The following is a 27,803-nucleotide window of genomic DNA, read 5'->3' on the forward strand; positions in this document are numbered from 1 at the left end:
GGCGGCTTGTCACTGTAGCCCTTGGGGTCCCTCGAGTTTCGGCAACTGCTCGTCTTGCTTGGGACTGGTCGACCGTACTGTAACAAAATGATGCGTTAACCTCAGTATCCTGCCACGTGTCTGTACACGTTTCACATGGCAGTGCAGAGGGGGCCTTCTAGCTGTTAATGCCTTTCCAGTTATTTTATCAAAAGGAACAAAACAAAAAAAAAAAAAAAAAAAAAAAAAGAAAAAGAAAGAAAACTGTAAATGTAGCAAGCTGTGTTTGCAATGCTTATTTTCTCCCCTCTCCTCTGAGACTGGTTATGTCACTTTGTCACTGTTTTGAAATGGATACTAGGTTTTTACTAAGAGAGGGTTGCTACACTTGATGTTAAATTCCTCACTGACTATGGTTTTTTGTTTTTGTTTTTTTTAAAGTTTCCAATACAGGTAATAGATAATTTTTTTTTTTTTTTAAAAAAAAAAAAACAACCCACATTCGTCTTGGTGGCATGGAGCCAGTGGCTGGAGGGCAGCATTTCAATGAGTAGTTTACAGTTTCACTTTCTGCAGACACTTGAACATAGGACCGACGTATCTGTGACAAGCACACCCCCTTGGTGGGAAGCTCCAGAGGAGCGGGGAGCGCCCTGGGTGCCAGCCAGCGCCCTGCGGACCCTGCTGGGGTCACCCCCGGGGTCCCCGCGCCGTCCCCCTGCGGCTCGCTCTCCAGGTGCCGGCCCCGCGCGGGGGCCGGGGGTGCCCCTTGCGGGAGGGGGTGCTTGGCACCACTTGGTCCCTCGAGCCTCCCGGCGCAGCCCCGCTCCCCCTCCTCCTCTCCCAGCCTGTCCCGGTCCCGTTGGGGTTGGAAACCTTTGGATCTGTGGCTCAAAGCCCCAGCGAGGGGGGCCCTCTGCTCGCTCGCCTGGAGCAAAGAGGGGTGATGGTTCCATGTGCTGGCCCTTCTCAAACCCTGTGTGTCCCAACCTCAGCCTTCTGTTTCCCAAAACTAGAAAGTGTGTGCAACCTTCTTCAGCTGCATTTATTGTAGAGACAAACTTAAAATGACTCATCACAGACCATGTATCACTTGGGAGGAAAATCTTGTTAATACGGCCCGCTGTACATGATCCATCTTCTGTCGATAGTACATAATCTTTGACCCATGTGCTAGGATCATCATCACATATAAAAGGAAAAGAGAAAAATGTAAAATACTTGAATGAGAGCTTGTATTATAACATTAATATTATTCAGAGTATCTGCTTTCTAGGCTGATGTGATTCATTATTCTAGTAATGCTTTAGTCCTTTGTAATTTGTGGTAATTATGCTTTTTCCTTTTTAATACAAAAAAAAAATGTATAAAAATAAAAACCTCAAAAGACAATGCAGCCTGGGTCTTCTGTTCTGCTGACTTGCCCTCCCCAGGGCGCTGTGGGTGGGTGAACAGGATTCTTCATCCCTGTGTGGTTGTAGGCACTGGAGGAGGGTGAGGGGAGAGAATTGGCTTCCATGAGCGGAGCTGGGCAGGCAGCAGGTAAGTGCAGGGCAGGTCAGCCCTGCGTGTCCTCTCCTCGGAAGCCAGGGTCTAGCAGTGGTGAGAGACTTGTCACTTTTGTCCCAGGCCCCCAGGCAGGGTTGAGACTTAAGAAGATCCTGGAGAAATTTTGCAGCATGTCTTGAGATTGGTTGTGTGGGTGCTTATAGATGTGCATCAAGGTGTGGGTGCTTTTTGTTGGGTCCTTTATTACAGGGTTTCACTGAGCACACAGCTCAGGACAGCAGCAACTCTTCTTTCCTTGGAAAGTCTCTGTCTGTAGTTTATCATTGTACAGAATTTTGGTTTGTGCCTCCTTTTGGCGTGTGGGAGTGAGGTGAGGCTCAGCAGGAGGAGGTGATGTACCAGGCCTTCTTTGTGCCACGTAGCCCATCAGCTCCCAGCTCTGCTTCCCTGTCCCACGAGGGGGAAGCCTGCTTTATGTTGGCAGACACTGGTTTGTGGAGCGGGGATGAGGGCGTGACAGCCCTTAATTCAGACCTCTACTGACCTCGCATGAAAAACTGCTGGGGGGAGGTCAAGGCTCTGTTGCATTTGCAGGGGAGAGTGTTTCTAAAGCTCTGGCCCCACTGATTTTCCATGGGGTGTATCCCATATCCCAGGTGTTCTGAGTCTCAGAAAAATAGTGGGTTTAATCCTATCACATGTAGTTCTGGTGAACTTGCTGGCATTTCTGTAGAGTGCTGCTGAAAGAGGCCAAAGCATGGCCTGTGAGAACTGAAGTGTTAAAACCTTTATAATGAGAACTCCCCAGGAGCTCCCCAAAGCCACGTGGCCCTGAGCACATCTGGCTTATGCGCAGGCAGCTAGAACCAAGTAGCAGTGCAAGTAATTAAGGAAAAAAAAAAAAACAAACTTTAAACTTTGTCTAAAAATAGCTTTCTAGAGCAGTTGGGGTTTTTTGTGCATTGGGTAGAAAATAACAGGCAGCAAAAGTGCACTCATCTCAAGTAGCATGTTTAAGTTTAGCTGTGGGTTTCATTACGTGGGAATAATAACTCATTTCCCAATTAAAATACTATTTGGCATAAATCATTGTCTTTCGCTCTGTGAGTCGCTGGGCTCAGCAAGGACCACGGGCTGCTGGGCTGGTTCACTCTGCTCTTCTGGGTGCCTCGGGGATGCTTTCTGAGAGTGGCGTCAGGCTGAGGAGGACCCTGTGTCTCTCGTAGGCTTTAGTTTGTCTGAACACTGTATCCGTCCCATGCAGATAATCCAGCACTCCCAGGACTCCGTAGCACTGGTTGAACCTGGAAACCAAACAGAATAAACATCACTGGAAGTTACTGAGGTTGCCTCGCCCTTCCTGTTTCCATCTCCTTCAGAGCCCTGATAAGCCGGCCACGCGATTTCTGCTACTGCACCCACCTCCCTCGCAGCCCTAACGAAGCCTGAGTGAAACTTCTCCCGCCACTTCCCTCTCCGGCGCTGCCGTTACCCAGACGTGGTGGCCCTGACCAGCAGCCGCGGAGCTGCCGAGCTGCCAGCACCGGGATGCCAGCGCGGCCGTTCCGCCCGGAGAGCGTCCGTGTCCCGGCCTGAGCCGGGCGGATGACTGCTCGTGAGAACTGGCACCATGGTTTGGGTGTTGCCCAGCATTCGGGTGGCAACAGAGCAGCCACGGTTCTGCAGGAGAGGTGAAATGTTGGATGGAGCGTGTCTGTGAATTTAGTGCACAGCCAGGTGGGAACACTTCCACTGCTGTGGTACGTATCCCTGAACAACCTGCTGAAACTGCTCTCCAGCACAGGAGGCCTGGAATCTCTGCCAGAAAGGGTTAATTGTGTTTGGGCAAGGTGTTATCTGATCAGTGTTACTAATCCTCGAGTATGGGAGAGGGACAGACTGGGAGGCTCCATGCAAATTTATTTCAGCTGTGTGACTTGCCCTTGCTCTGTCTTTATTCTAGATCACATGCAGTGTCTTCTGAATTTCTAGGAAGAGCCTTGAAGAGCACCGACTCTGACCCTGTGCTCATGCTGGGGGAAGTCCAGGTGATACCTGCTACTACATAATCTATGTGCTTCCCCCCATGTCATTTTAGGAAACCTGAAACGCCCAGCCTCAGCTGCCCCGTCTGTGCTTTGGAGAAAGTTTCCACGTCAGCTGATGGAGGAGGGTAAGTGGCAGTGAGGTGTCCGGCGGCAGCGGGATGGAGTCCTCTGAAATCCCCATCTCTGCTGAACCGCTTTAAGAACTGACAGCACCCAGCCTGCTATCGGGCAAACCGGCCAGGCTTCTCCACCCGTACCTGCATTACACAAACCCACTGCACCCTCGGGAAGGAGCTTTGCCCATCGGCAGTGCCGGGGCGCAGGCGGGAGGGCAAGGGGAAGCTGAGCAGCGCCCAGACGTACTTGAGGTGGTGGAAGTCGTGGAACTCCGGCGACGGTAGGAAGGGCAGGTGGTAGCCGCAGTGAGAAATGCTTGTTGTTAAGAGAGCAAGGGAGAACCATGCTGCGATGGAAACAATGTGAGACCCCATGATCATCGGGCCAGTCATGACAGGCAGCGTGTTGGAGAGCTAGAAATGAGAAGCAAACTGACCTCGTTAATCAGTCCACAACAAGGAGATTCTCCTCTAGGAGCTCAATTGTTTCATGTGGGTAGTGCATGGCATTAGTTTTGTGCAACCAGCATAAAGGGAAGATCTCCCTGCAAACACCTTACTAAAATTACATAATCATCAGAGAAATAGTTTACTCTAAGCTGAGTTTTACTCACTGCAAAACATAGTCACAACCCAAGCTCCCTAAGCTTGTAGTAGAAGTCAGACATGTGACCGAACTGGGGGTGTGAGGGCAGCATGATTCCAGTAAATGATCCCGGGGTCAGAGCTCTGAATTTCAGCTTCACCTTTGAATAATGCTGAAGCTGCTCTTGGGAAACCCAGCTGTACAAGGGCATGGCCTGGGGACATGTGCAGTCACAGCAGCGATGTGATGATCCCAGCTGCATCACTTCATTGTGTCCCACCAGTGGCACAAACGGCTGTCGCTTCCCAGACCGAGCTTATTGCACCAGCTAGGCTTAGCTGGGCACCTGAATATAAAAAGTCATCCTGCTGCCCAAAGACTGTCAGTTAGGGAGACTCACAGAGCTGGTGCTGCAGCCCAGGACTATTGTTAGCAGGAGATAGATAGTACTTGTAAGTGGAATCTTCTGAAGGCAGGATGTGTTTTCATGAGAAGTCGCAGCTGGAGCAGTGCTGGGAGACACTCCTGCAAACACTGATCCCAGCCAACAGCATGAAAATCACAACAAAATTCTGAGTCCGTGCAGTAACCCAGACTGTGTAAGTGTCACATCTCATGCTGAAAGCACCGTCTGTGCTCCCACCCCTCTCTGTGCTCCAGGAAGCACCATTCAGTCAGTTCTTTAACCGTTGGAGGCCCTTGGATCTGTGCTTTTAAAGCTAGCGGAGTGCAGTGTAAACAGGTACTGCAACCCTTCTACAGCCAAGCTTCTTGGCAATGCAGCTCAGCTTCCTCTTCCTAAGAAAGAAGAGTCTAAGGGCACATTTGCTTTTCTTCTCTTAGCACTCCTCCTCATCCCATGGAAATCACATTCCGTGCAGAAACCAGAGAGGGACCATGGAGAATTCACTTACTACGTGCTCTACCGGGTGAGCATAAATGGAGACCACGCCAATGGGGGATGTCCACTCATGGTGCTTCTTGTGAATGTGCTTATACAGGAATGGGAGGTGAACAAACCTAAGCAGAGAAAACAGAGAAGAGAAGGTTTGGAGTGCTGCAAGAAAGGAACATCCAACAATATAACACAGAATTTCTGCTGTGGTCTTGCTTAGGTCCCCCCTTTTACATAAAGATTTCAGAGCAGCTGGGTGTAAGTGTGTAGGACTCCTGGCTTCCCTCGCTCTCTCCTTCTTTAGTATTGAGCCCTCACTTGATCGATGTGTCCACTGGCACACGTTAAACTTCAGTCCCCATAAATCCCACAAATCAGTGTCCCTGAATGACTCATTTGCTCAAACCTGAGAGTACTACTTAGGGGAAGACTCGCTTTAAATTGTCACTGGTTTGACTTTTCCTACTGGCAACTATTAGATTCAGAATTTTAGGTTCTGCGGGTCCTTTGTAAGAAGTGGCTTTTTATTTTTTTTGTGTGCATTTGTCCAAAAGGGAAACATACATATTTCTGAGAATGCCGTGCTTTGCTGCTGCATGGTCTTTTGCAGGCTTTTTTCTTCTTTGCTTTAGTTTTTTCCTCTAATGTTGGTATCAGTGCTTAGAAAGCCTGCAGTGTCAGCAGCCAGGCCCCGTTTTGTAGGTGCTGTACAAGTGAATGGGAGATCAGTCACTGACCTCATGAGCTTTTTTCTTTCAGGATAGTCAGTCTTGTTCTTCTCTTTTCAAATAATGCTGGGTCACAGCTTTTGTGTAAAGCTCCCTGTTTTGTTTCTTTCTTAGCTTCTAAGCTGCTCCACCTTTGTAATTTTACCCATTTTTGCTTACTGCAGTTACTGGCAGCACCAAAGCCTCATGTTGTAAGCATGGATTTCAGGACCGGCAAGTCTTCCCATATAAATACAAGATTGGTGGAAGAGGGGAAATTAGGACTCCTGTTGTTTCAGGAGATGGGTATAAGCTTAAAGGCATGGAGCAAAACTACGGAGTCCTGTTCCTGTGCTCAGCTCACCTGTGTGTATAATAGAAGAGAATTTCCTCTATTAAGGTGAAGATGCTCAGCTCCACAAGAAACCAGTGGAAGGTGGGTAATTCCTTGCTGAAGGTATTGCCCCACCATTTCATGACGTAGAACATGGGCACAAGCATGGGCAAAGAGACAAAGAACTGATTACACAGCGCTGTGCAGATGGCTTGGCGCAATTTCTTTGTGTCCACCTGAAAAAAAGAAGTCAGGACTTGAGGCTAAGTCAGAAGCAATGCAGCTTTGAGTTGGAAGGATAAAGAGCTTTAACATTTGTAGGCAGCTTCCACATTAGCTTTGGGATCAACTTTTTAACAAGCAGTCAATCCAGATCTGATTAGTAGCCTAATTACAAGAACTGCCTTCCTTTCTGCAGTGGATAGACAAGACTCAGCTTGATTCTCCTCAAATCCTACCTGGTTGAGAGAGAAAGGCATAACAGGTTCTTCTCCCTGATCCTAGACTAAGAGACTGCAGGAAGTGTTTAGCCAGCAGAAGAGGCAGAGTGAGAAATACTTACAGGATCATTCTTGCCCAGCTGAATGCGATAGCGAGTAATGAAGGTTGGCTTTCCTGTTACATCAGCCACCATAAGGATTCCATTGAAGCCCCAGAAAGCAAGGCTAGGCACCACTCCAGTCCCTGTGGTGTGAGGAAAGGGCAGAGATGTGGGAATAAACTGAGAGCTGTGGCTAAATCGGAAACAAAATACAGTGGCACAGTATCCAGAGAACCTTGCTGGGACCCAGATGTGCCAGGTATGTATCCCCTACCCTGAGGTGGTTTCAAGAGGAAAGGTAAGACCTGGGGAATGGGGAGGTTAGAGTAGACAAATGTCTCATAAGTTGAAACTTGCCACAAGTGAAAGGGCTTTTCTGGGAGGCTGGGGATCTCTGTCATGGGTGGTTTTTAAATACCAGTAAGATAAGGTTGAGTTGATCCCTGGGACCTTGTAAGGTCCCTACTAGGCCTGTTCACCAGCTGTTAATCAGAGAAGAGTTTTATAGGTGCTACAGAAAGAGTAAAATTCATTAACTTTAATTTTCAGTAATTAGTTTTACTGAATCATCTAGTTCTCACAGGAGCAAAATATCCTCACAGGGAAGCCATTTCAGCAGCAGCAAAAAGATTAAATTTTCAATCTGTATGGGGGGTCTAATGGTGAAGCAGTCCCCAGGCAGCACAGTTGCACTACATCAGCTGTGGCTGGCTTTGAAGCCTACATGTGCTTTTTCAGTGGGAGGATTAGTGAGTTTGGGAAGGCACGTCTATGTCCCCATTTTAGATGTAATACATGGATGGTTCCTCCTACAGCAGAGAGTTGTTAAAACTCACCGAGGAGGAAGATTGTCCACTCCTTTCCCTCAAACAAGTAGTAGAACTTTAGCCATGCTGTTTGCCAGAAATGGCCTAAAGTGTCCCAGATATTCTGCATGTACCTGTGGGAATAAACGTTCTTGGTTGCCCATCTTTTCATCATCCCCTTTTCCCCCTCTCCACAGAAAAGTTTCTCCTCAAGCCCCCTTGTTTGAACAATCTTACCAAGAAACAGAGTTCACCAAGACAGTAAATATGAGCAGGCCTGTACCAAGGACGCAGGCAGTGATCTTCACGGCATCCCAGAGCTTCTCTTCCTGTGAGCAAACATCAAGAGTGAGCATGTGCTGCTGTGTCCTACACTAGCATTTTTGTATTTGAAATGCAGGAGGTAAAGGCAGTTCTATGATGGCCTGTTTTGTTTCACAAACTCTCTAACGAACATAATAATGAAGCTGTTATGGGATATGGTGCGTAACTGAGGGGGAGACTACACACATGAACGTCTGCCATGCTTATAGAGACCTGAAGTGTCACTGACACAGAATTTCTCTGGAATAACCAAAGGGAGAGAAAGGACCGCTGATTTTTCCCTCTGTTTTTATTTGGCACGCTTTGTATTACCTGAAGGGTAATAATATAAGGGGCTTCTGGACAATGCAGAGCAGTAGTAAAGCAAGACCTGGGGGGTAAGAAACAGTGCTCTGTCTCAACACCTCCCTCCCTCCGTATTTTCTCCCTCCCAGTATGCAGTGTGCTTTCTCCCCACAGTAGGCAAGAACTGCTGTGCTCAGATGATCTGATTAACAGCTCCATTTAATCCAGAACCACTCCTCTCAGTTTTCTTCTTTGCTTTGAAGACTGATTCTGAAGTCAGGCTCACGTGCCCAGAAGCTATATACAGAGTATAGAGGAGAGGTTATATGGGATAACAGAGGTTTAATACAGGCTATTACCTTTCCTTGCATAATTCACTTTGCTGTGTCTTTAGGCCATCACAGGGACAACTCAGTTCTAGTACTGAGAGTACAAGTTGGCTAGTAGGTACCATGTGCCATCTGGATAGAACAACTGCACATTAACAAGGAGCTAAAATACTCAACTTCTCAAAAGTATAAAGGTCTTTAAATCCCTGCTCTCAGTCACAGAAATGTTACCTACTGAAGAAATATTCCCATCTATAGCATAAGGGCACCTGTGATGTTAGCATGACTCTTAGTAAGGATTTTAACTATACAAAGCAACTGCAAGAGAGTCAGAAAATTACCAGTGAGACCTTTTGATTCCAGGAGTAAATATATTCAAAAAACACTGTTCAATATATTTGAGCATTTAAATATTCAAAACCAAGTTGTTTAGCAAATATATGACAAATATATAATTAACTATGTGTCTTTTAGAGTAGCCCAAGTCTGAATTGGTTCTGAAGTTCAGCAATCTTAGTTTGGGTTTTCTTGGGTCAATATGCATTATATTTATCTGCAGGATAAATGTTTAAAAAAAAAAACAAACAAACAAACAATGACATTCTAAAATAATATAGTATAATAACCAGCTAGTGTCTTGTTCATTACTCCGTCCTTCCTGTTTTTTAACTGTGGCGTTGTGCTGCACAAACAGACTGGAGTAAAAATAGCATGATTCATAGTTACTGTCCTCTTGTCTCCTGTCAGAGAGGACAAACAAGAGAGACAGCTCACTAATAAAGATTGAATGCAGGTGTGTTTAGGGTAATGCAATATAGAGGAATCCTCTCTACATGGCTTTCAGTGCTAAGAGCTTCTTTAAGATTCTGTAACAGCCACAGAACATTAAATATTGCCCAGGACTTGTCAGCAATATTTATCTGTCCCGGGACAGAACTTTGCTCATTAGCACTGAAACTTTCCTCATTAAAACAAACAACTGTTTCCTCCTATCATCTTTTTTTTTTTTTTTTTTTTTTTTAAATCAAGTTAGCATGTGGTTTGGAAGTAATTTAATGGACTCTTGCCTTACAGCTTGATGTTTGTGAACCCTACAGGTTTATATCAGAAGCAATGCAATCAGTTGCTGGCATTATCACTGGGTGTACTGAACTACAAATCCAAGGCTGACCAAAGCCTTCTATTCCAGCTTCAGATAGTGCAGGCTGGATTCTAGGCTGGAGATTTGCTCTCTTAGCAGATTCGTATTTCCAATTACATCCATGTTATACCTCATGTAGGCTGGCATGAGATAAGACTTTCTTAATCTTTAGACCCTGGAACACCATCTGCATATTCTTCAGAAAAAAGGTTACAAAAGCTATAAAAAGCTTAGAGCTTTTTAACAGAATTATATCCTATAAAACCTTTCTTTCTCCTGGGATGAAGGAAGAACGTAACAAAGAAAAACTTACAAGTGTCAGAATTTTTAGTTAGACCAAATAGTATTTCAGATTGTTTAGCGTTTTCCAGCTGAAGAACTCAAGAGTTTCAAAAACTAGTAACTGCTAATACTCATCAAACACTGTGTATGTCCTGCTTTGAGATAGGACAGAGAGACACTAAAGCTCAGTATATAAGCTATTTTAAAAGCCCTTTGGCTAGAAACTGCCTTGTTTTGAGGCTGTGTTTTTATTGCACACGATGAAGTGATTACGTGAATGAATCCCACACAGTATAATTACGTGAGCTGTAGAAGCAGAGAAGTTTACATAGAAAAAAAAAATCTTGTTCATCAAGTCCAAGTGCTAACACCCTGTTTCTCTTCATGCCAACAGCTCCAACACGGTAGTTTCCACACTCTGATCCATGGATCACTTGAGATCTTGCCCTTAAAGGGCTTGTACAAGATGGAAAATTCCTTACATGCAGAACAGGGTCACTGCCTGCAGGGTAAAGAGACAGGCACATCAGCTGGGAAACATATTGTTAAGCAGGACCACTTGGAAGACTGGGCCCAGTTAGATGGCACAGCTTCTCGTTACAGGGGAGTGTTGTAGTCTCTTGCCATGCCAGCAGAGATAACAGGCCCTTCACTACTTGGTACTGTAGCTGCAGTCCACTGAAAGGGGAAAATGCTGGGAAAATGCTGTAGTGATAAGAGATAAGCTCCTAGTTGTGCTAAAATGATCAGAGCATAGATGTGCCAGTCACTTGTAAAAGAAGATGATTCAACACATCCAGCCTTCCAAAGCACCTCCATAACACTTCCTTTAAAAGATGACCTTGAGCCTTTACCTGCTTCTGCTGCTCAGCCGTGGTGGAATATCCAGAGTCTCTTTTCATCTGAAATAAAAGGTGATCTAAGTGAGTGAACCTTGTACAGCTACAGAGTAGAAGAACACATTGCTGACAACGGCAAATCCCCTCAACTTCCGAGTTCAGTTGCAAAACTGTAAAATATTTACTCTCTGTCCTGTCCTGCTCCCTCCTTCATGTTGGACATGGAGCAAAACTGAGCTCTTGAGAAGAAAAATCCCCTTATTTCCCAGTGAGTTAGTATTGTCCCAGAAGACTAATAAGGATGCAAGGGTAACAAAGAAAAATGGGAGAACAGCCAAAATAAAAGCTTTTGATCGTGGCACTGGTGTGTTGTGGCATAGCTGCCTCCCTTGATCTGGCCCAGGAATACATTGCAAGCAGTAAGAACTCCAGCCCTTCGCAGACTGCAAGGAAAGGATGACATGCGCTCTTCCGTAACAATGACATGCTGTTAAACTAACAAGGATGAAAACAAAAATCCAACAAAGTGAGTTTGTGCCATGAAGAATTAATGCAGCAGAGCCCCACACAGCCCTCACTTATGTGGCAGAGGAACTGTAAATTACAGCTTAAGCACATGGTAAGTGAGAAAATCATCTTTGCTTCAAGTCTTGCTATGGCCAATTTGAGGGGTTAAAGCCCTACATGGACAGGTGGTCACTGCATAATAAATCTCCTTGCATTTGGCTCTGGTTTGACCATTTGTTGTCACATGTTGTCATTTGTTAACAAAACATTAAAAAAAAAAAAAAGAATAAAAAAAATCATCAAACTCAAGGTTTAAGAAGCTGCTGGCCCTTCACTGCTGTCCATGGCCACGGAAAGATCTCTATATTTCAGAACATTCTGTGGCTGTCCTAGGGATTATTGCATAGCTGTTTTTATATTGCTGCACTCTGATCATAAATTATAATTATCAAAAGCTAACAAAATATTCCTTCAGGTTTTCTTGGTTTCACCTGGTGTTTGTTCTTAAACACACAAATTCTAAAAATATGAAGGCCAGATTTCTGACAATTGTACAATCCATTTTGCTTTTCATATTCAGAAGAATATTCAAACACAGGCAAACTGTGTTACCCAGCGTAACAAAGGAAAGCACAAAGAAGGTATAAAGGTACCTGTCTAAGGAACAAAGAAAAGCAGTTGGAAAATTATTAATTAGAAAGATGATATTCTGTTACCTTTATGATGGTAGCAAGCCTCTTGGGAGTACTCCTCTCACAGTGTTTCAAAAAGGAAGAATACACTGCCCAAAAGAAGTCCCCATATTAGCCAGGAAGTTATATTTTAGCTTTGAAATTACAGCTTTCTGGATATGTTCTTACAAATGCAATTCTGTTTATTTACAGGTGTTTCCAGCTCTGTTTCCCTACATTACATGTTAGTATGCAAGTCAAGGGGCACAAGACAGAAAAATTGGACACCTTCTTTCTGCTTGGATTCTTGTTTACTCACGGACAGAAAAGGACAAGGCCAATCCACCAAACTATGTACTTTAGTGGAAGAGGCTGATGTTAAATGGTTCTGAGAAGAAAAAAAAATCAGGCAAAAAGTGATCTGAAACTTGAAACCATGAGCCTGAACTCCCAACTCCCTGTTTCGACACGAGGGTTGTATGTACTCCCATGGGAAATGCTAACTTTTGGTAGCTGCCTTAAAAAAAAAAAAAAAAAAAAAAAAGGCAAAAAGTAGGGTGAGAGGTGCCCTGAGGTGCTATTTCTTAAAATGACAATGTGTTAAGCAAGCCACAGTGTCCTAGGACTTATTGTCCTTCCCCAGATCTAGAGCTCCTTGCTGTTAGACTTTGCGAGCTCCTAAAGCCAGTCTATGAGATCTTCTGTACGTTTTTTTTTCCTCTGACATATCAAGTTTGCCAATCACAACCTTACTGAAAAAATATGGTTGGGCTCCAGCATATCTGATGAATACCTGTAACTAGCGGTCACAAATAACCTGCTAGCCTCAATAGAAGAGTGCAAATAACTTGATACAGGACAAATTGATCTTCATTTCCAAAAGACCTTCTGATCAGAGTGATGCATTTTATGTTACCTAGCACGCACTATATGCCCATCTTGTCACACAGGTCCTCCCCAGGCAGGTGTGACCACTGTCTCCAAGAAAACACTACTAATGCTTGCAATATGTCAAGCTAAATAATCCATTCCTTTTTGAGGTTTTACTCCATTCCAGATTTCTTAGGAGGTTGTTTGGAGCCTTGAACAGTTTTGAGTAATTGCATGGAGGGAGATTCCACAGCTTCTGTGGGAAATCTATTATAGTATTTGACTACCTTCACTCTACATTTTTTTTTTCCCCCTAGTAACTAATCAGAATGTCCCCTGTTATAACTCACAGCTCTTGCCCTTTTGCTGTGCACCTCCCTGTCTTCTCTACGACCATCCAGTAGGGATCTGAAAACAGCAATCTGAAATTATCCTGCTAGGTCAGTGCAGTAAACATTGTTGGCCATAGTTTTCTGTGGTTAAAGAGATTATTCTACTCTGATGACCCTGAAGTAGACAACATTAGATCTCAGAGAGGCAGACATAAAATGGGTATCTCAGCTGCTTGCTGGAAAGCTGATGCTTCAGAATTGTTCCTCCATACAGTAGTGCTGAGTCAAACTCTGCTCAATCTTGGCATGTGAAGAGTAGAAAGCAGAGCACAGTAGAAAATGTGACTCTGCTTTTAGTTTTTAGGAGGAGAAAAAGCCATTGCTTGACTGAGCCTCCTATTCTGTGAGTTTAGGAAAGAATTAAAATTATAATCACATTTCTAGTAGTGCTCCTTTTAAAATAATCAAATTATGATAGACGTCTTGCTTGGGCAAAGAATTCCAGTTCAAAACAGTACTGCCATGTCTGCTCACCCTCCCTCTCCTCAAAATCTCAATACACTACTAAGTCACATTTACAGGACAAAATTTTATACTATTTACATTAAAACAAGATAAATTTTGATGGATTAGGTTTTCCCCAACATCTCATTACCTACTCTTTTTTTGTTGGATAACGTCTCTTCTGATTCAGAATACACCAAATACATTTAAAAAGCATTCGTGTAACCATGGCTGTTTCGGCAAACAAAAAAGCCATTCAACTGCTTGGCACTGATCTCATGTTGGCATGTTATACAGCCCCGAATCAACCAGTGAGGATCTCAGCTGCCTGCAGCTATTTCCAAATATTAGCTAGAACTGGTGCTGTTTTAAAAGAAAAGCTCCTTTTCAGTTATTTCAAATAAGTTAACACCAAATTTGATCCAAACCAAATCCTAAACCCTGAAGTAAATGTAATCATTTTTCTAGTCAGTCTCTTGATGTTAAAGGGGAAACATACACTAGTCAATAAAGAATTCTAATACTTTTTAAATTATTATTTCCATGTACTTCACCATTTGTCCAACAACTGTTCATTAAGTCACAGAGCTGTGTTCACCAAATTTTCCACTTCAGGTATCAGAAAAAGCTAGTTTGTCTGAGTCATGTTTTAAAATGCTCAACATAATCTGAAAAGGGAAGAGCTGCCATATTCTTTGTTTGTTTTAACATTTACATTCTTATGTCCCATCCCTGCTGTCCCCTACCATTTCTGTTGCCCAGATAGTTGCAAGCTGAGGCTGCACACGTGCCCGTTTCTCCCTGTTTCGTACCCAGTATTGTACCCAGCACTGGATCCTTCTTCCAACACCAGCCGGAGTCCTGCTGCTGGCAGGCACAGCTGGGTGACAGGGTACGTCTGCTGGGACGACTGGCTCCCTACCACAGGGTCCTGGTATTCCTTTTTCCATTCTGCTTGAACCTTCTGTTGTAGACCTTACTTCACTGGAATCAACCTTTATAGTGCATGGACAGTGGAAAACAACTGCGCCTGAGACAAAACCAGGCTAGGACTATCCATGAAAGTATAGAATGTATAGAAAGGAAAACATAAGGACAACTTACCCGGTCACCTGAAAAGTTGCATATCAGCCGCACTATGTGGACAGACACAGGACTAGACGTCGTGTTTGGTGGATGTCCTACTGTGCCAAGCACTGCACAGATCTGGAGGCAACCAGAGTTCCTAAAAAAGCTTACGGTCGTACTTTACACAGACACATGACATTGTCTTTTCATGATTTCCTCAAAGTTTCTATCATCTTTTCAAGCTACTACACCCCTGAACTCTGGCTGCCCGTTCTTTGCTCACCTCTTGCTGTTGATAGCCTAGGAGAGGTCCTTTGTGTCTATTCAGAGCCCACAGCTCAACTCCTCACCTTTCACTACTGCTGTGGAAACTTTATGAGGGTTTAGGCAAGGCGAGGGGGGTGTGTTTCCAAGCAGGAGCTGGCTGTCCCCTCCCAGACAAGTCATGTGAAGCCAGTGCCATGACACTGTTAGTACTGGCAGCGTTCCCTGGGCATATGCGCATGCTGTCACTCGGTTAAGTGTCTGGAATACATCTCTGCAGGTAGGAGTTTTTCATCAAGAGTTAACAGCTGTATCTGAGAATAAAAATGTCATCTACACCTTAAAGATAAGTAGTTTTTATAATGCACCAACTCATGTTTTGAGCACAAAGTGCCTAGTGCCGGTGCAACTGAATGGGTCAAAGGTGTATTTGACCCATTTATAAGTCTATAAATTACACCAACGCTGTAGCTACATAGTGTCTTCAGCCAGTTGCAGGTACTGGTTCCATCTGTAAGGACAAGATGCAAATAGGTTAGCATGTGCTTGGGCTCAGTTGTCTTTAAATACGCTGTTTACAGACCATAAAGTCTGTAATTATGGTATTGCAGAGAGCAAGATGTGATTTGCAGAAGCATTGGTCTTTATTATGCAAATGTGGCCCCAATCTATGTTACTTACCTAATACACAGTGCCCTATTATGAACTAAGCTCTGAGAATTCAGGGTGATACTTGCCATAACTTCCCAGATTTATATTTCCACACAAAGAAAAACAAGGAATATCACCTCTGCCTCACAGTTAGCCTTGTGTGGCCATTCACAGGTGAAGCAACACACACACTTGTCTGGTAAGCAACATCTCAAGCTATCAGTTAGAGCTACAGAGAGATCTGCAAGCATGAATAACAGCGGTGCCTCGCTGTCTGCACCTGGTTTCTTGTACCTGCTGCTGCATCTGTATTTTTACCAATTAACTTTTTTCCAGAAGGAGAATATTCCCAGAACTCCACTCCCTCCCAACTGCACACTGTCTGACCTCTTAGTGTGGTAAACATTCACTGTGGCTTCATTTTAGATTTAAGACTGTGTTACTGTTTTCATTGACACTTTCTCTTGACTAATCCTAACTATTCCTTATTGGGGAAAAAGTTTGTACTTCTTAGCCATTGCTACTAATTGTTATTTATCAAAGACAGCAGACTCAACAGGGAGGAATGTGATTCCTTCAAATTATACACACACGTGCACAGAAGGAAGTGGAAACAGGCATTTCAAGAGAGGAGTCCCATATAAATTCTGTCCTGAGCTGATCTTTATTTGGACTTGAGCTTGCACTGGGAGGACTGCTCATCCAATACCCAAAACCAGGTGATAAACCAGTGAATTTCACAGACCTCAGTGTTTCTTTCTAACCGCTGTTCAATCCTGACACAGGTTATCTCTGAAATATTTATACTCAATAGCAACAGACAGCTCAGCATGTTAGTTATAAGGTTGTAAACGTAATTTACTCTCTGCTGCAAGTCTGTGTCTAGCGCAGGTTGGCAGTAACCTAAAGTGGCTTCTGCCTGTTGGCTCGCCTGTGCCCTGCACTGGTGTGTTCACCACAAAGACTCCAGCGTTGGTGCAGTCTTTGCTGAGGCATGCAAGAAGTCTGATTTCATCTCAGCAGAAAGGCTTTTTGATCAGGCACTTCATAAAATAACCTCCCTTTGTTCACTCTCCACAGTTTTTGTAACAGTCAGTTTGTTTCACTGTTTGAAAAAAAAAAAAAAAACAAAACAAAAAACATTAGGAGAAAAACGATGAATTATCCATCAGGGTCGTATAAACCCACACTGATAGTTCCTCTAATGTCGAAGAGGAATCTGAACTCGGCCCCCCTCACCCAACCAGTAATTCCCTGCATTCTGAACTCCATTTCTAACCATCTGCCAGGACACACATGTGGCACCACCTAGTACTCCGGTGGTATTCTTCGGAAACATCTGTGGAGCAATGGAAGGGTTAGGAAAGTGTAAATTATGGCCCTGCTGTTATGGTTCAAACATGTTCAGCAATAGCTGCATCTTTTACCTCTCAATTCATGTTTTAAGATTTCCGTAAGTTTTCTATCATTTGTGATGCTGTTACTAAGCTCTAAAGGAAACGCACAGCCATTTCAACAGGGCACGGTCCAGGATGTGTGGCTCCAGCTGACTTATGTGAAAATGTTGAGCTAAAGCCCTTTTTTCCACCTTAGAATGTAGTTGATCTACACAAACTGTTTTGTTGCTGTGGTCTTAACAGAACCATATAGAGTGTGTGAGGACTCAAGAACCTGCTTTAGAGTTCTGGGCCTGGAAGAAACTTTGGTAACTTCCAAATACAAGAATTATGGGCTTTTTTAAAGAGCAGGGTGCCTTTTCCAGCTATTCTTCATCTTTATTAGCCATGATCAAAATTAGCCACAATTAAAAAAATTCTGATTTCCCTAAGCAAAATGTTTCCAGCTCTTACCACTAGTGTTCGTAAACATCCTTGAATAGCCTTTTTTTTTTTAAACTACATGCAAACAGTTAAACATTACAAGCATTATTTATCGCAAGTGATTATTTCCTGCAATATTTTTTTTATTAGGGTAGCAAGGCACACATATTTTTAGTGTCCTGAGAAGACTCTGCCTCCCTTTTTCCCTAGATTCAGCATTCTTTCAAGCACTGGGTTTACGAACAAGAAAAATGATGTATTTTAGTCTGAACCTTTTAGGAAAAAAAATCTAACCTAGAACTCTAAAGAGTGCTGTAATTCAACCTGCTATATTTACCTGCTAACAATGTATGTTTTCTTGCACAAAATTCCAAACTCAAGTGACCACGGGAAGAAAGGTGATTACTTTCTGCCAATCTAGCACATTGCATAATATATGAATTATGCAATGCAAGAGACTGCAGAGCTGAGAAGGCAAAATGGTAACTATCTATCATCTTTGAAGATAAACTTTGAATCAAAATAACATTCAATAATGGGATGTCATAAGATGCTGACAGCACCAAGGTCACTTGATAGAGAGCAGTACTTTTCTAAAAGTTATGTTTCTGCTGAGGTATGAACATTAAACCTGGGACAATAAACCATGTCTTAAGTGTAAATGATACCAAGATTTTGTTTTTCCAGATACTGGTATCCAAATGGTAGGCAAGTAGCTGAGATCCAGTGAAAGACTCCCAAATGGTGGGCAGGTAACAATTCTGTATCAGTACAAGAACTGCAGTAATTTATAGCAGATGCAACCCTGTCCAGAAGGCTGGCAATCTAAAATATAGGACATACTGCCTAAGCTAAATGTTTAGTAGACAAGCTTCCAAATAAATTCAGTATCTGCCGTCAGCATCAACCAGCAAAGCAAGTGTTGGCAGCTGTGTTACACAAGAATTTACATTATGCTGCTTTACCGGATACAAACTTCTGCTGCTAGTATAATTTAAATAGCGTTTCCGGAAAAGGAGAAGTCAGCCTAAAAGTTTGCAGACATAGTAGGCACTCGAACGAGGACTTCTAAGCTCCTGCAGGAAAAGGCAGAACTTCCTCGACTAAGGAGTCTGCCACGGACCACAACACGTGCCAGGACAGCAGCAGTTTGCCCTCACGGCCTTGAACAACCCACCCTCGTCCCGCCGGGCCGCGCTGCCGAGGCCCGTGAGCCTGCGGGGAGGGTCGGGCCCCGAGCAGCACCGCTGAGAGGCTCCGCCGCGACCCGCCCGTCGCCCTCCGGTGAGGGAGGGGCGGACAACTATTTCTTCGGGGGACGCTCAGCCAGGGCCTGCCCCTGCTCCTGCCCCTGGGAACCTGCCTGCTGGGTTGCCGCACCCCGCGCCCGCATGCTGGAAACCCACCGAGCCCAAGGCCGCCCGGCCCCGAGGGCCCTGCTCCCTCATCCCCCCCCGCCCGTGCACTTTGGGCTCGCCCGCCGCTCCCAGAGCGCAAAGCCCGGGCGAGTCCATTAACCGCACTGGGGGGGGGGGGAGGGGAGGGGTAGGAGGTGGTGCTGGTGGTGTGTGACAACTCATCACAAGGCCACCGGCTTTGCGCAGGCGCACTGCGGCGCAGACCCCCCCCCCCCCACGCGTGAGCGTTCCTCGCTCCGCCCCACCGCGGGCGCGCGCCCCGCCGCGAGGAGGGCGCGCGCAGCAACGTTACCCGCCTCGCCGCGCGCCCTGCCGCCGCTCCGCCGGACCTCTCGCGAGAGCCGAGCGCCAACCCGGAAGTCCCGCCCCCCGCGCCGGAGGCCGCAGCCGCGCCTGCGCGCAGGGGAGCGGCCCGGCCCCGCCCTCCGGGCAGGTAGCGCGCGCGGGGGAAGGGGGTGGGCGGGGAAGGCTATGGGGAGCGCCGGAGCAGACGAGTGGCGGGGGGGACTGGGAGCGCGCGAGCAGGTGCGGGCGGGGCCGCGGTGAGGGGCTGAGGGGGCGGCGGGGGGGGGGGTGGTCGCGACACGGGACACTCGCGACACTGTGCCAGGACCCTCCCGCTTCCCGAGCGGGATGAGCCGCGTCCGGGCGGCCCCGGTCTTGCGCGGGGCCGGCGGCGGCGGGACGGGCCCGGGGCCTGAGGCAGCGCGGCCTTCGCCGGCGGACTGAGGGGGAGGGACGGACACACAGACACCCCCCCCGTGGCGTTACGGCCCTCCGGCCGCCGCGTGCAGCCCCGGGTAACGGCGCGCAGGGCCCGGCCGCCGGTCGGAGCGCTTGACCCCTGCCTGCGGAAAGCTGGGGTCGTTTTTCCCGTGTTGTTGCAGGAAACGGTAAACAACCGGTGCTTTATCCTCGGTGTAGCACTGCTGAAGCTGCCATTAGTGTGAGCTGAAATACCTTACTTCGTTGTTTCATGAATTACGTCAGAGAAGCTCACATCTCTAAATGTAGTCTGTAAAGCATTCTGTTACTGTCAGTAAAGGCTGTCACAGTGGCTGAGTATTAAATGTGAGGATTCCCTGCCTGTGCATCGTACGCCCAGAGTTTCAGGGCTTATGCCAGAGAAGAAGAAAGACAGGGAGAATGACTCTTCTCATAAATAACCAGACTGTTAATTGTGCATCCACCTGGTCACCAGAACAGATGCTCTTGTAAACGACTTTTTTCTTGTTCAGCACGTTTATAGGAGGTGATAAAAGCAAGAAAAAACTTTGTGTAAACTTTAAATGGGCTATTTGAAGCTGAAAATGGAAGTGTGACAGACTCCAACAGAGCATTCAATTCTTATATGTAGATCTTTTTCATATAAAGCATTATTTATTTATCTGTTTAATGCAGCACACTGATAAGATCACACAGCTTGCTGTTCTACGCTGTCATCTGAATTCAATATCAGCTGTCTTTACTGTGGTGCCTGCAAGATGCCAGCGGCCCTTGCAGAGAACAGCCAGGTTATCTGTGAAGTATGGGCGAACAATCTGGAAGAAGAGATGAGGAAGATTCGAGAGATTGTTCTAAGTTACAGCTACATCGCTATGGTAAATATTTTATACTTGTCCTAATTGCCTTAGTCAAGGGATTTTTTGGGGTAGCAGAATAAGTTGATTCTTGAGTGAGAAATTATTTCCCTGTACCCCCAGTCAAACTGAGCTGGAAGTTAGGTGGTGAAAAATTAGAAGGTGGTTCTGTAGAAAATTTCCAGAATTTAATACACGTAGTGCTGAGTAAGGATTGAATGAAAGATGGGGAAGAAAGACCACCTTAAAACATTTAGCTACTCGTAATTAGTTTGTGCAACAGAACAATGAAACAGATGTACAGTTGGGTTTAAATCTTTATTTTTCCACCACTGTATTTGTCCTTTGAATGTCTTTCTCTGTTTGATTATGGAAGATGTCTTGTAGGACAAAAGACCTGCAAGTGACAACTGATCAGCTGGGCTGCCTGCTTTTTGATGAGTTTCAGTGTTAATTCTTAGAGAAATGTTCTGGCTGTAGGTAGGACAATGGGTTCAGAAAGTTTTATTTAAGATGACTAGAATTTCCCCAGGTGGGAAGAATCTCTTCCTGTTCTTGAAACCCTGTATCTACTTGGCAGGAGCCAGTTGGGTACATAAATAACTGGTTTTAGTTATGAAACTGTAAGTTATGCCAACTTTGCTTAGCAACACTAAACTTCAAGATGTGAAAAGTCCTTCATAAAAGTGTGGCATAAAAGCACATGCCCCTGCAGAATGTGTAATATTGCAGTGTAGAATGCAGTTGTGTAAGTGAATGGGACTTTTTGTTATGTCAATGGGAGATGAGCTTTCTTGTTTCTATTTGATCTTACTGGAAGTGTGCTTATGACCTGTTTTAGTGGCTGTGCTGTAAGAGTGGACACAAAAAGATCTTGGGCAACGGAGAGATTTTGTCAGATACCCAGGACTGGATTCTTCATGAAAGTTTTTGCATACGCTGTAGTCGATAGAAATCGTATGACCTTAACTGAGACTAAAAATAGTGTGGAAGTTTGGGTTTCAGCAGAGATAGCACACAATCACTGGCCAAGTAAAAATGTTCTTCATCTAATAGATGGTTGCTCTGCTGTTAAGGTCTGTTTTGATTGGCAGCAGTGTTCGTTAGTGTAGGCATTGGCTGTTCCTCAAAACAGGTTATCACTGTCTGGATTATTGAATGAAGATGATCAGAGTGCTAAATTTAACTTGTAATTAGAACATGAAAGAACACTGAATAAATAAGTAAAAGTCCATTTTAGGAAATTTAGGGAAAATGAGAGGGTTAGTCCTTTGTGAGAAAGAGATGTTTAGATGATACAGTGGTGTATATTGGATGACTTGGGAATGAAACAAAGCTGAAAGAAAGGGTACCTGTAATGAAGGAATGCAACAGTTAACAAATTGTGTAGGGTGTTTTTTTTTAGTGTCTGACTTGTAGCAGCTTAAAGTCTGTATGAATATAGAAAAGGAGAAAGAAAAAAAAAAAACAAACAAACTGATTTTTACGGAAGAACTCACAGAATGTGATGCTGAAACCTGCAAGTGTGGAACTGAATAGACTCCCAATAGAGTGATAATAATGACTTCTAATAGAGTAAATGATGAAATAAGATTTTCCCTTCTGTCCTAGGACACAGAGTTTCCTGGAGTTGTTGTAAGGCCAATTGGTGAATTCCGGAGTTCCATAGACTATCAATATCAGCTTCTTCGGTGTAATGTTGACCTTCTGAAAATTATCCAGCTGGGCCTGACTTTCACAAATGAGAAGGGAGAATATCCTTCTGGCATCAACACCTGGCAGTTTAACTTTAAATTCAACCTTACGTGAGTCTTTAGCTAGGGAATAATTGCCTAATCTCTCTGCTGAAGTGATGCTTTCCTTTGGCAGGTGTCCGTATGTTCATCATTGCTGGGTGGTTCGGAGCAATAAAAAATTAGATTCCAATACAGATTATGTGGGAACCTATTTTGACATGACAGGAGTTTGCAATATTTCTGGAAGTCAAAGCCATGCTAAAATCCTATCCATAATACCCTTTCCCTTGATACTGCCTATCACCAATAATTTTATGTGCCTTACTTTTTTTTCTGGAAGAATGTTATACATTTAGATGTACAGAAGTATATGTGAAACTTTATACTTTTTTTTATATATATATAAAAATCCATCTCTTTTTGCTAAAAATACATGGATGTGCTGTTTGCAGCAAAAGGTAAAATACCTCTTTACAGATCCATGCCAAAATACAAACTGGGATCTAAAAAAAATGTTGGTGTAATTGTCACATCTGTTCAGGAGAATTAATCTTGTAAAATGGAGTGTGGCAGTTCTTGTCTCCTCCATACTGCCATATCCTGGGTTACAGTTGAAACAAGTTTCATTATCCCTTCCCCTGTAAGTGTAAAGACAAACTCAGCATAATTGCTGCTAGAGCTGCCTGGAAATAAAGAGAGGGTTTATCTGCCACAAACACACATTTATTGGAAATCAGTCACTGTGTTTATGGAACCGTCATTGGAAAACATTACCAAAATTTGTAGCTGCTATGTGCAGATCACAGTTCTTGAACCCAAAAGTTGCAATACATCCACAAATTTGTGAGCCTCTTGAAAGTATTGAAATCAGAGTGAAGTGGTTTTCCCAGTGTGATAACTTCATTTCACTCAGTTACCATGTTTGGCATGAATTTTGCTCTGTGTGTTGTCATGTCCTTCCCTCCCTACACCCCCCAAATGAAACAAACTAGTGCAGACATCGGGTTCCTGCTCAGCTCTCCACCAAGCATATCATCACTCCTCCTTGTCTTCCTTCCTTAGTCAAGTATTACACAATTTTGTTCACTCCCAGAGATGGAACTGGAGATGATGATACAATGGTATGTGCTGTGAAGTGAAAAAGAAAAATGTAGACAGGAATGATGCTCAGTGCTTGAGAGTCGCACATTTTATTTGGGAGAACTTCCCTCTTCTCCATGCTCTCATCTGTGGTGCTTCCATTTACCTTGCAGAAGTGACATTTTTCAAAATGTTATTCCATACTATGGAGGTGGGATCTTTGGATCTTGCACTATCAACAGAATTATTAACTAGTTGCGGTCACAGAGTAGCCTGTTACGGATGTAGGAGGCTGCAGTAGTGGTATTAAAACTGATTCAATTTGTATTTTCTAGAGAGACAAATGTGGAACCCAGAGATAGCCTACTGGTCACTCCAATTTTTGAAATCCAGTGTGGGGAGAATTTTTCTAAAATGAGCCTGACTTGGTAGCACCTTGAGTGCAAAGCTACTTTTCTCCTTCAGGGAGGACATGTACTCTCAGGATTCCATAGACCTTCTTGCCAGCTCTGGGCTGCAGTTCCAGAAGCATGAAGAAGAAGGGATCGATACCCTGCATTTTGCTGAGTTGCTTATGACATCTGGGGTCGTCCTTAGTGACAGTGTGAAATGGCTGTCCTTCCACAGGTACGTCTGGGATAGTTACTGACTGTGAAGTGAGAAATCTCTTTTTGATTGAAACACTGCTGCTGCTGTTCATGGAGACTGATGCAGATTTTAAGAAGAATTGGCAGCTCTGCAGTTCTTAAAATAAGCTTAAAGATACGAAGGCCAGGAAGTAAGGATGCTTGGCTCTTCATTTTCTACTAGCACTTACTGTGGTTTGAATTTTGTGTATGCGTTGCTTGCAAATCATTTTGCTGTCACAGTCTATCGAGGAAGTTATTAGTAAGTTGAAATGTGATTTCTAGACTTAGTAACTTGTGTGCATTTTAAAGTACAAGTTTTTGTTTCTTCTTACAATGTTGGTGGTGTTCTCAACTTCCATCTTGTGTTTCCTTCCTTGTAATCTGTGCACTTAAGGTATCTTTCTTGTAGTGTTTCAAGCAACTTGATTACAAAGCCTCAGGTCCTTGTTATCACTGCAAGTGAAGTGACTTGAGGGAGGAGGAGGTGGTAGCAACACATACTTGGAGGGTTTCCTGCTTTTCCATATTGCCCATAGTGACAGAAACATGGGGTGTTGGGGAAGAAAAGTGTGTTCTTCCCAGTGGCCTAGCTGTTCTGCAGGATGCCAGCAGAAGCACCCAGGGAGCATTCAGAAGTCTTCCATGGACATAGATGAATTCTGGCTCTGATCCAGAGGAGTTTTATGAATGTTAGAAAATTTTAAGGTTTGAAAACTACAGCACGTAAACTCTTGTGAAAAATGAGATATTGGTACCAACTGACTGTAGGTGTTGACTGCTTATCTGGTTTCTGTATGTTCTTGTTTTCAGTGGTTATGACTTTGGCTACATGGTGAAGTTGTTGACAGATTCCAGGTTACCAGAAGAGGAACATGAATTTTTCCATATCTTGAACCTTTTCTTCCCATCTATCTATGATGTAAAGTACTTAATGAAGAGCTGCAAAAACCTCAAGGTACTTGTATCTCCCCAGCAAGTGACAGATGGGCATCAACACTGTAAATGTACAGTAAACCAAGTGACAGAACTGCTGCATATATCACATCTTAAAACTGGAAGGGTGTATAAAAGCTAGTAGTCACACCTAAGCACCTATGACTAGGTTTGTATCTAATAGATGCTGCTCCCCCAGTTTTAGACTTACCAATATGTGTATTATATAGGGGACATTCCAATCAGCTTCTAGTTTGTCTATCAGTAATTTCAGAGGGTAATTACAATCCAGCATGCTTATCTTTCCTATGCAAGGTGGAGTATTTCTTCTTACATGAACTACTAAATGACTTGATTAACTGGTAGACACTTGGAGGGTTGAAAGTAATTTAGCTACTGAATCACAGCCTTGTTTGAGGAAAGGGAGGGAAAGGTCCATCATTTGTAACCTATGAATGTACCCAAAGTCATCTCAGGTATCTGCAGCAGGAAAGCAAGGTACCTAAATTGGAGAAGAGTATTTCTGCATTTACCACAGTATTTACCACTCTGTTTCACTCACAGCTGGTGTGTGTGTACTGCTAGAATCTGCACTGATTCATCATAGCCTCACATTTTGGAGAAGCTTGGCATTTTTGGTAAGAGATGGATCTTCCAAAATAAAATTGTTCTCATTGCAGGGTGGCCTTCAAGAAGTGGCAGATCAGCTGGATTTGCAGCGAATTGGACGACAACACCAGGCAGGATCGGACTCTCTTCTCACGGGAATGGCATTCTTCAGAATGAAAGAGGTACTGCAGTATTCTTTATTTATGGTTCTTCTTTCTCCAGTTCCTAGCCATAAATGTCAGCATGCATGATGTGTTTTTTGCTTTGGTTTGTTTTTTTGAGCCTTGTGGCCATCAGCTTCAAACTGTCAATAATAGGAATTGTTAATATTGGCACAGACTTCTGTTTACTCCTCTTCCACGTGCTTATTTTAATTTGCACAGTGCATCTTAGAGGTGGCTGGCTTCAAATGCACTGTTTAATTCACATTAGGTGCTTTCTGATTTAGAGGCACAATTAAACAATACCTGTGTTTTCCTTTTTTTTTTTCAAATCTGCAGTTGTTTTTTGAGGATACAATTGATGATGCAAAGTACTGTGGGCGGCTGTATGGCCTTGGCACAGGAGTGGCTCAGAAACAAAATGAAGATGTGGACTCAGCCCAAGAGAAAATGAGCATTTTGGCTATTATCAACAACATGCAGCCATGATAAGCGGTACCCCTCAGCAGAACATGGTTACCATATTGGCAGCTGCTGTCCTCAACCATTTTTCCTTAATAGTGTTTCAAACAAAAGGCATCTACAGTATACAGCCTGCAGAAGGCCTGCAGTTTTGCTGGAGCTGCATCTTCATTTGAAATCCAGAAGAGAGTTGACTGAATTCCTAATGCCAGCATTTGTGGTTTGCCATCTTTTTAATACCAAGGGCAAAAGACAGAACCTACTGTGTATACCTCTGTTTTTTTCCTCTTTATACTGTACAGAATCTGCAAGGAAGACTTAACAGTAGAATATTCAGTAGAGCTAAGGGTCTGGAAATCCACTGAAAATGGACAGACATGCACACAAATTTGCAAATTGTGCTTTATAAAGCTTATTTTAAAACTTCTGCATGTTGTGAGGGTGACTGCTTCACCTCATATTTTCTTATTTTATCTTTGTGTCGTCTGTGGAAATTGCTCCCTTTGACCACTGCAGAGGTTTGGGAATGGATGACATTAAAAATGGTCCTTGCAGCTAAAAATATTCAGAGATTTGCTTTAACAACAATGGGAATGGTTATTACTGAAGCTGATTTGATCAGCTCTCCACAGTTTCTAATTCTGTATGGTACAGGTTTAACCCATACTGAGCCTCAGCTTAGTTCTTATGGGTATTAATAAACTGTTCTGAAGTAGATGATGAGGCCCAAAGGTTCACCTTTGACAGGGGACTGGACCAATACTCTGACCTCAGTTTTCCTCAATTTAACCTACAAATTTTATTCTTCTCCTTGCAACACAAGTAGTCTAGCAGATGGATAAATGTTTGTTCCTTTTTTCCCCCTGCTGCTTTTACTATATGCTTAACAACAAACAAAATGGTTCCATTTCTTTTTGTTACAAACATCTGAAAAGCAGTTAGAGGATGGAAGAACAGCTTGGGATTCTGGCTTTTTAAAAAATGAGCTATTCTACAGTCTTTTTTTTTTTCTTAACAGCTCTAATGACTTTTCTTAAAAAAACCAAACACCACCACAACCCCTTTTGGGCATCACAAACTTAAAATTTTAGTATTTTGTCTTACATTTTAAACAAGCTTAAACAATCCATTATTAGGAGTTGAGGTTTAGAGCTGGTATTGAAAATGCTTGTAAATACTTGTTTTTAATTTTTGTAAAATAAATTTTTTTTTAAACCAGGCCTTGTTTTGGATTTTCCATCAAGCACTAGAATTCCTAAAGTTCAGGATTTTGAATCGGAATTCGAATGATACAAGCTCAGAGATGCTCAGGTTTCCTTCTTCTACCATTTACGATGCGCTACAGTGATAGTTCTTAGTAAAATCTGCTTTTGTTCTTACGGTATAGTAGTTGATAAAATTTGAGCATAAGATCTCTTTGGGGGAACTTGTATTTTCTTCTTCCTTGTCTCTGGGATCAGCTAGCAGTGTTGTGGAGTATTCTTTCAGTGCAGCATAGCCACTTAAAGTGACAAGTCATTTTGCTCTTCTGTCCTGCATGAAGTTTTCCTGCTCCACCTCAACTCTAGGGGTTCTTGCTTTAAAATCAGGACTGTTTTGTTAAGCTCTGGCTCCCCCTCCTGGTTTTCAAGTCCTTTGTACAGAATTTATCAAATTCATCTTAGTGGCAATAGTTTACCAGATAAAAATCCTTCTGCAGATGTGTTGAAGTATAACCTCTGGCTTTCTCCTACTACTCTTCAACTTGTTTTGAGGCTTTACTTACCTTGGAGCAGGAACATCTGCAT

General features: G+C 43.7%; 2 protein-coding genes across 9 annotated transcripts; one reads left to right on the forward strand and one right to left on the reverse strand.

Moving 5' to 3' along the window:
* Window positions 1-189: 189 nt before the first annotated feature.
* FAXDC2 (fatty acid hydroxylase domain containing 2) lies at window positions 190-19,175 on the reverse strand. 4 transcript variants are annotated; one of them, XM_042789965.1, is made up of 12 exons: window positions 19,119-19,175; window positions 14,957-15,448; window positions 14,710-14,830; window positions 11,945-12,009; window positions 10,737-10,784; window positions 7,759-7,850; window positions 7,552-7,655; window positions 6,737-6,858; window positions 6,205-6,410; window positions 5,153-5,258; window positions 3,900-4,066; window positions 190-2,792 (listed from the first exon to the last, which is right to left on the reverse strand). In XM_042789965.1, exons 5-12 carry the CDS (start codon window positions 10,782-10,784, stop codon window positions 2,636-2,638), a joined length of 1,002 nt encoding a protein of 333 aa, XP_042645899.1. In that variant the 5' UTR covers window positions 11,945-12,009; window positions 14,710-14,830; window positions 14,957-15,448; window positions 19,119-19,175; the 3' UTR covers window positions 190-2,635. The 4 variants fall into 4 exon arrangements, with proteins under 4 accessions (XP_042645899.1, XP_009963188.2, XP_032861873.2 ...); XM_009964886.3 differs by lacking the exon at window positions 19,119-19,175 and adding an exon at window positions 17,746-17,924 and having other exon boundaries at window positions 14,710-15,448; XM_033005982.2 differs by lacking the exon at window positions 19,119-19,175 and adding an exon at window positions 16,451-16,683 and having other exon boundaries at window positions 14,710-15,448.
* Window positions 19,176-19,196: 21 nt separating this feature from the next.
* On the forward strand, window positions 19,197-27,235 carry CNOT8 (CCR4-NOT transcription complex subunit 8). Of its 5 annotated transcripts, none has more exons than XM_033005986.2 (7): window positions 19,197-19,259; window positions 20,228-20,427; window positions 22,018-22,211; window positions 23,688-23,849; window positions 24,662-24,806; window positions 25,465-25,575; window positions 25,894-27,235. In XM_033005986.2, exons 2-7 carry the CDS (start codon window positions 20,311-20,313, stop codon window positions 26,041-26,043), a joined length of 879 nt encoding a protein of 292 aa, XP_032861877.1. In that variant the 5' UTR covers window positions 19,197-19,259; window positions 20,228-20,310; the 3' UTR covers window positions 26,044-27,235. The 5 variants fall into 5 exon arrangements, with proteins under 5 accessions (XP_032861877.1, XP_042645901.1, XP_042645902.1 ...); XM_042789967.1 differs by having other exon boundaries at window positions 19,235-19,351; XM_042789968.1 differs by lacking the exon at window positions 19,197-19,259 and adding an exon at window positions 19,432-19,719.
* Window positions 27,236-27,803: the final 568 nt, after the last annotated feature.

The sequence above is a fragment of the Tyto alba genome, unplaced genomic scaffold (genome assembly GCF_018691265.1).
Source record: "Tyto alba isolate M040663 unplaced genomic scaffold, T.alba_DEE_v4.0 Super-Scaffold_17, whole genome shotgun sequence".
Lineage (NCBI taxonomy): Eukaryota > Metazoa > Chordata > Aves > Strigiformes > Tytonidae > Tyto > Tyto alba.

Excerpts from the sequence above, each read along its gene's own strand:
- FAXDC2 (XM_042789965.1), bottom strand. The coding sequence starts at position 10,784 with ATGAAAAGAGACTCTGGATATTCCACCACGGCTGAGCAGCAGAAGCAG. Across the intron at positions 6,859-7,551 it reads GTGGACAATCTTCCTCCTCG|GGACTGGAGTGGTGCCTAGC; the intron begins GTGAGTTTTAAC and ends CTCACACCACAG. Across the intron at positions 6,411-6,736 it reads AGCTGGGCAAGAATGATCCT|GTGGACACAAAGAAATTGCG; the intron begins GTAAGTATTTCT and ends TCTTTTTTTCAG.
- CNOT8 (XM_033005986.2), top strand. The coding sequence starts at position 20,311 with ATGCCAGCGGCCCTTGCAGAGAACAGCCAGGTTATCTGTGAAGTATGG. Across the intron at positions 22,212-23,687 it reads AACTTTAAATTCAACCTTAC|GGAGGACATGTACTCTCAGG; the intron begins GTGAGTCTTTAG and ends TTTCTCCTTCAG. Across the intron at positions 24,807-25,464 it reads AGAGCTGCAAAAACCTCAAG|GGTGGCCTTCAAGAAGTGGC; the intron begins GTACTTGTATCT and ends TTCTCATTGCAG.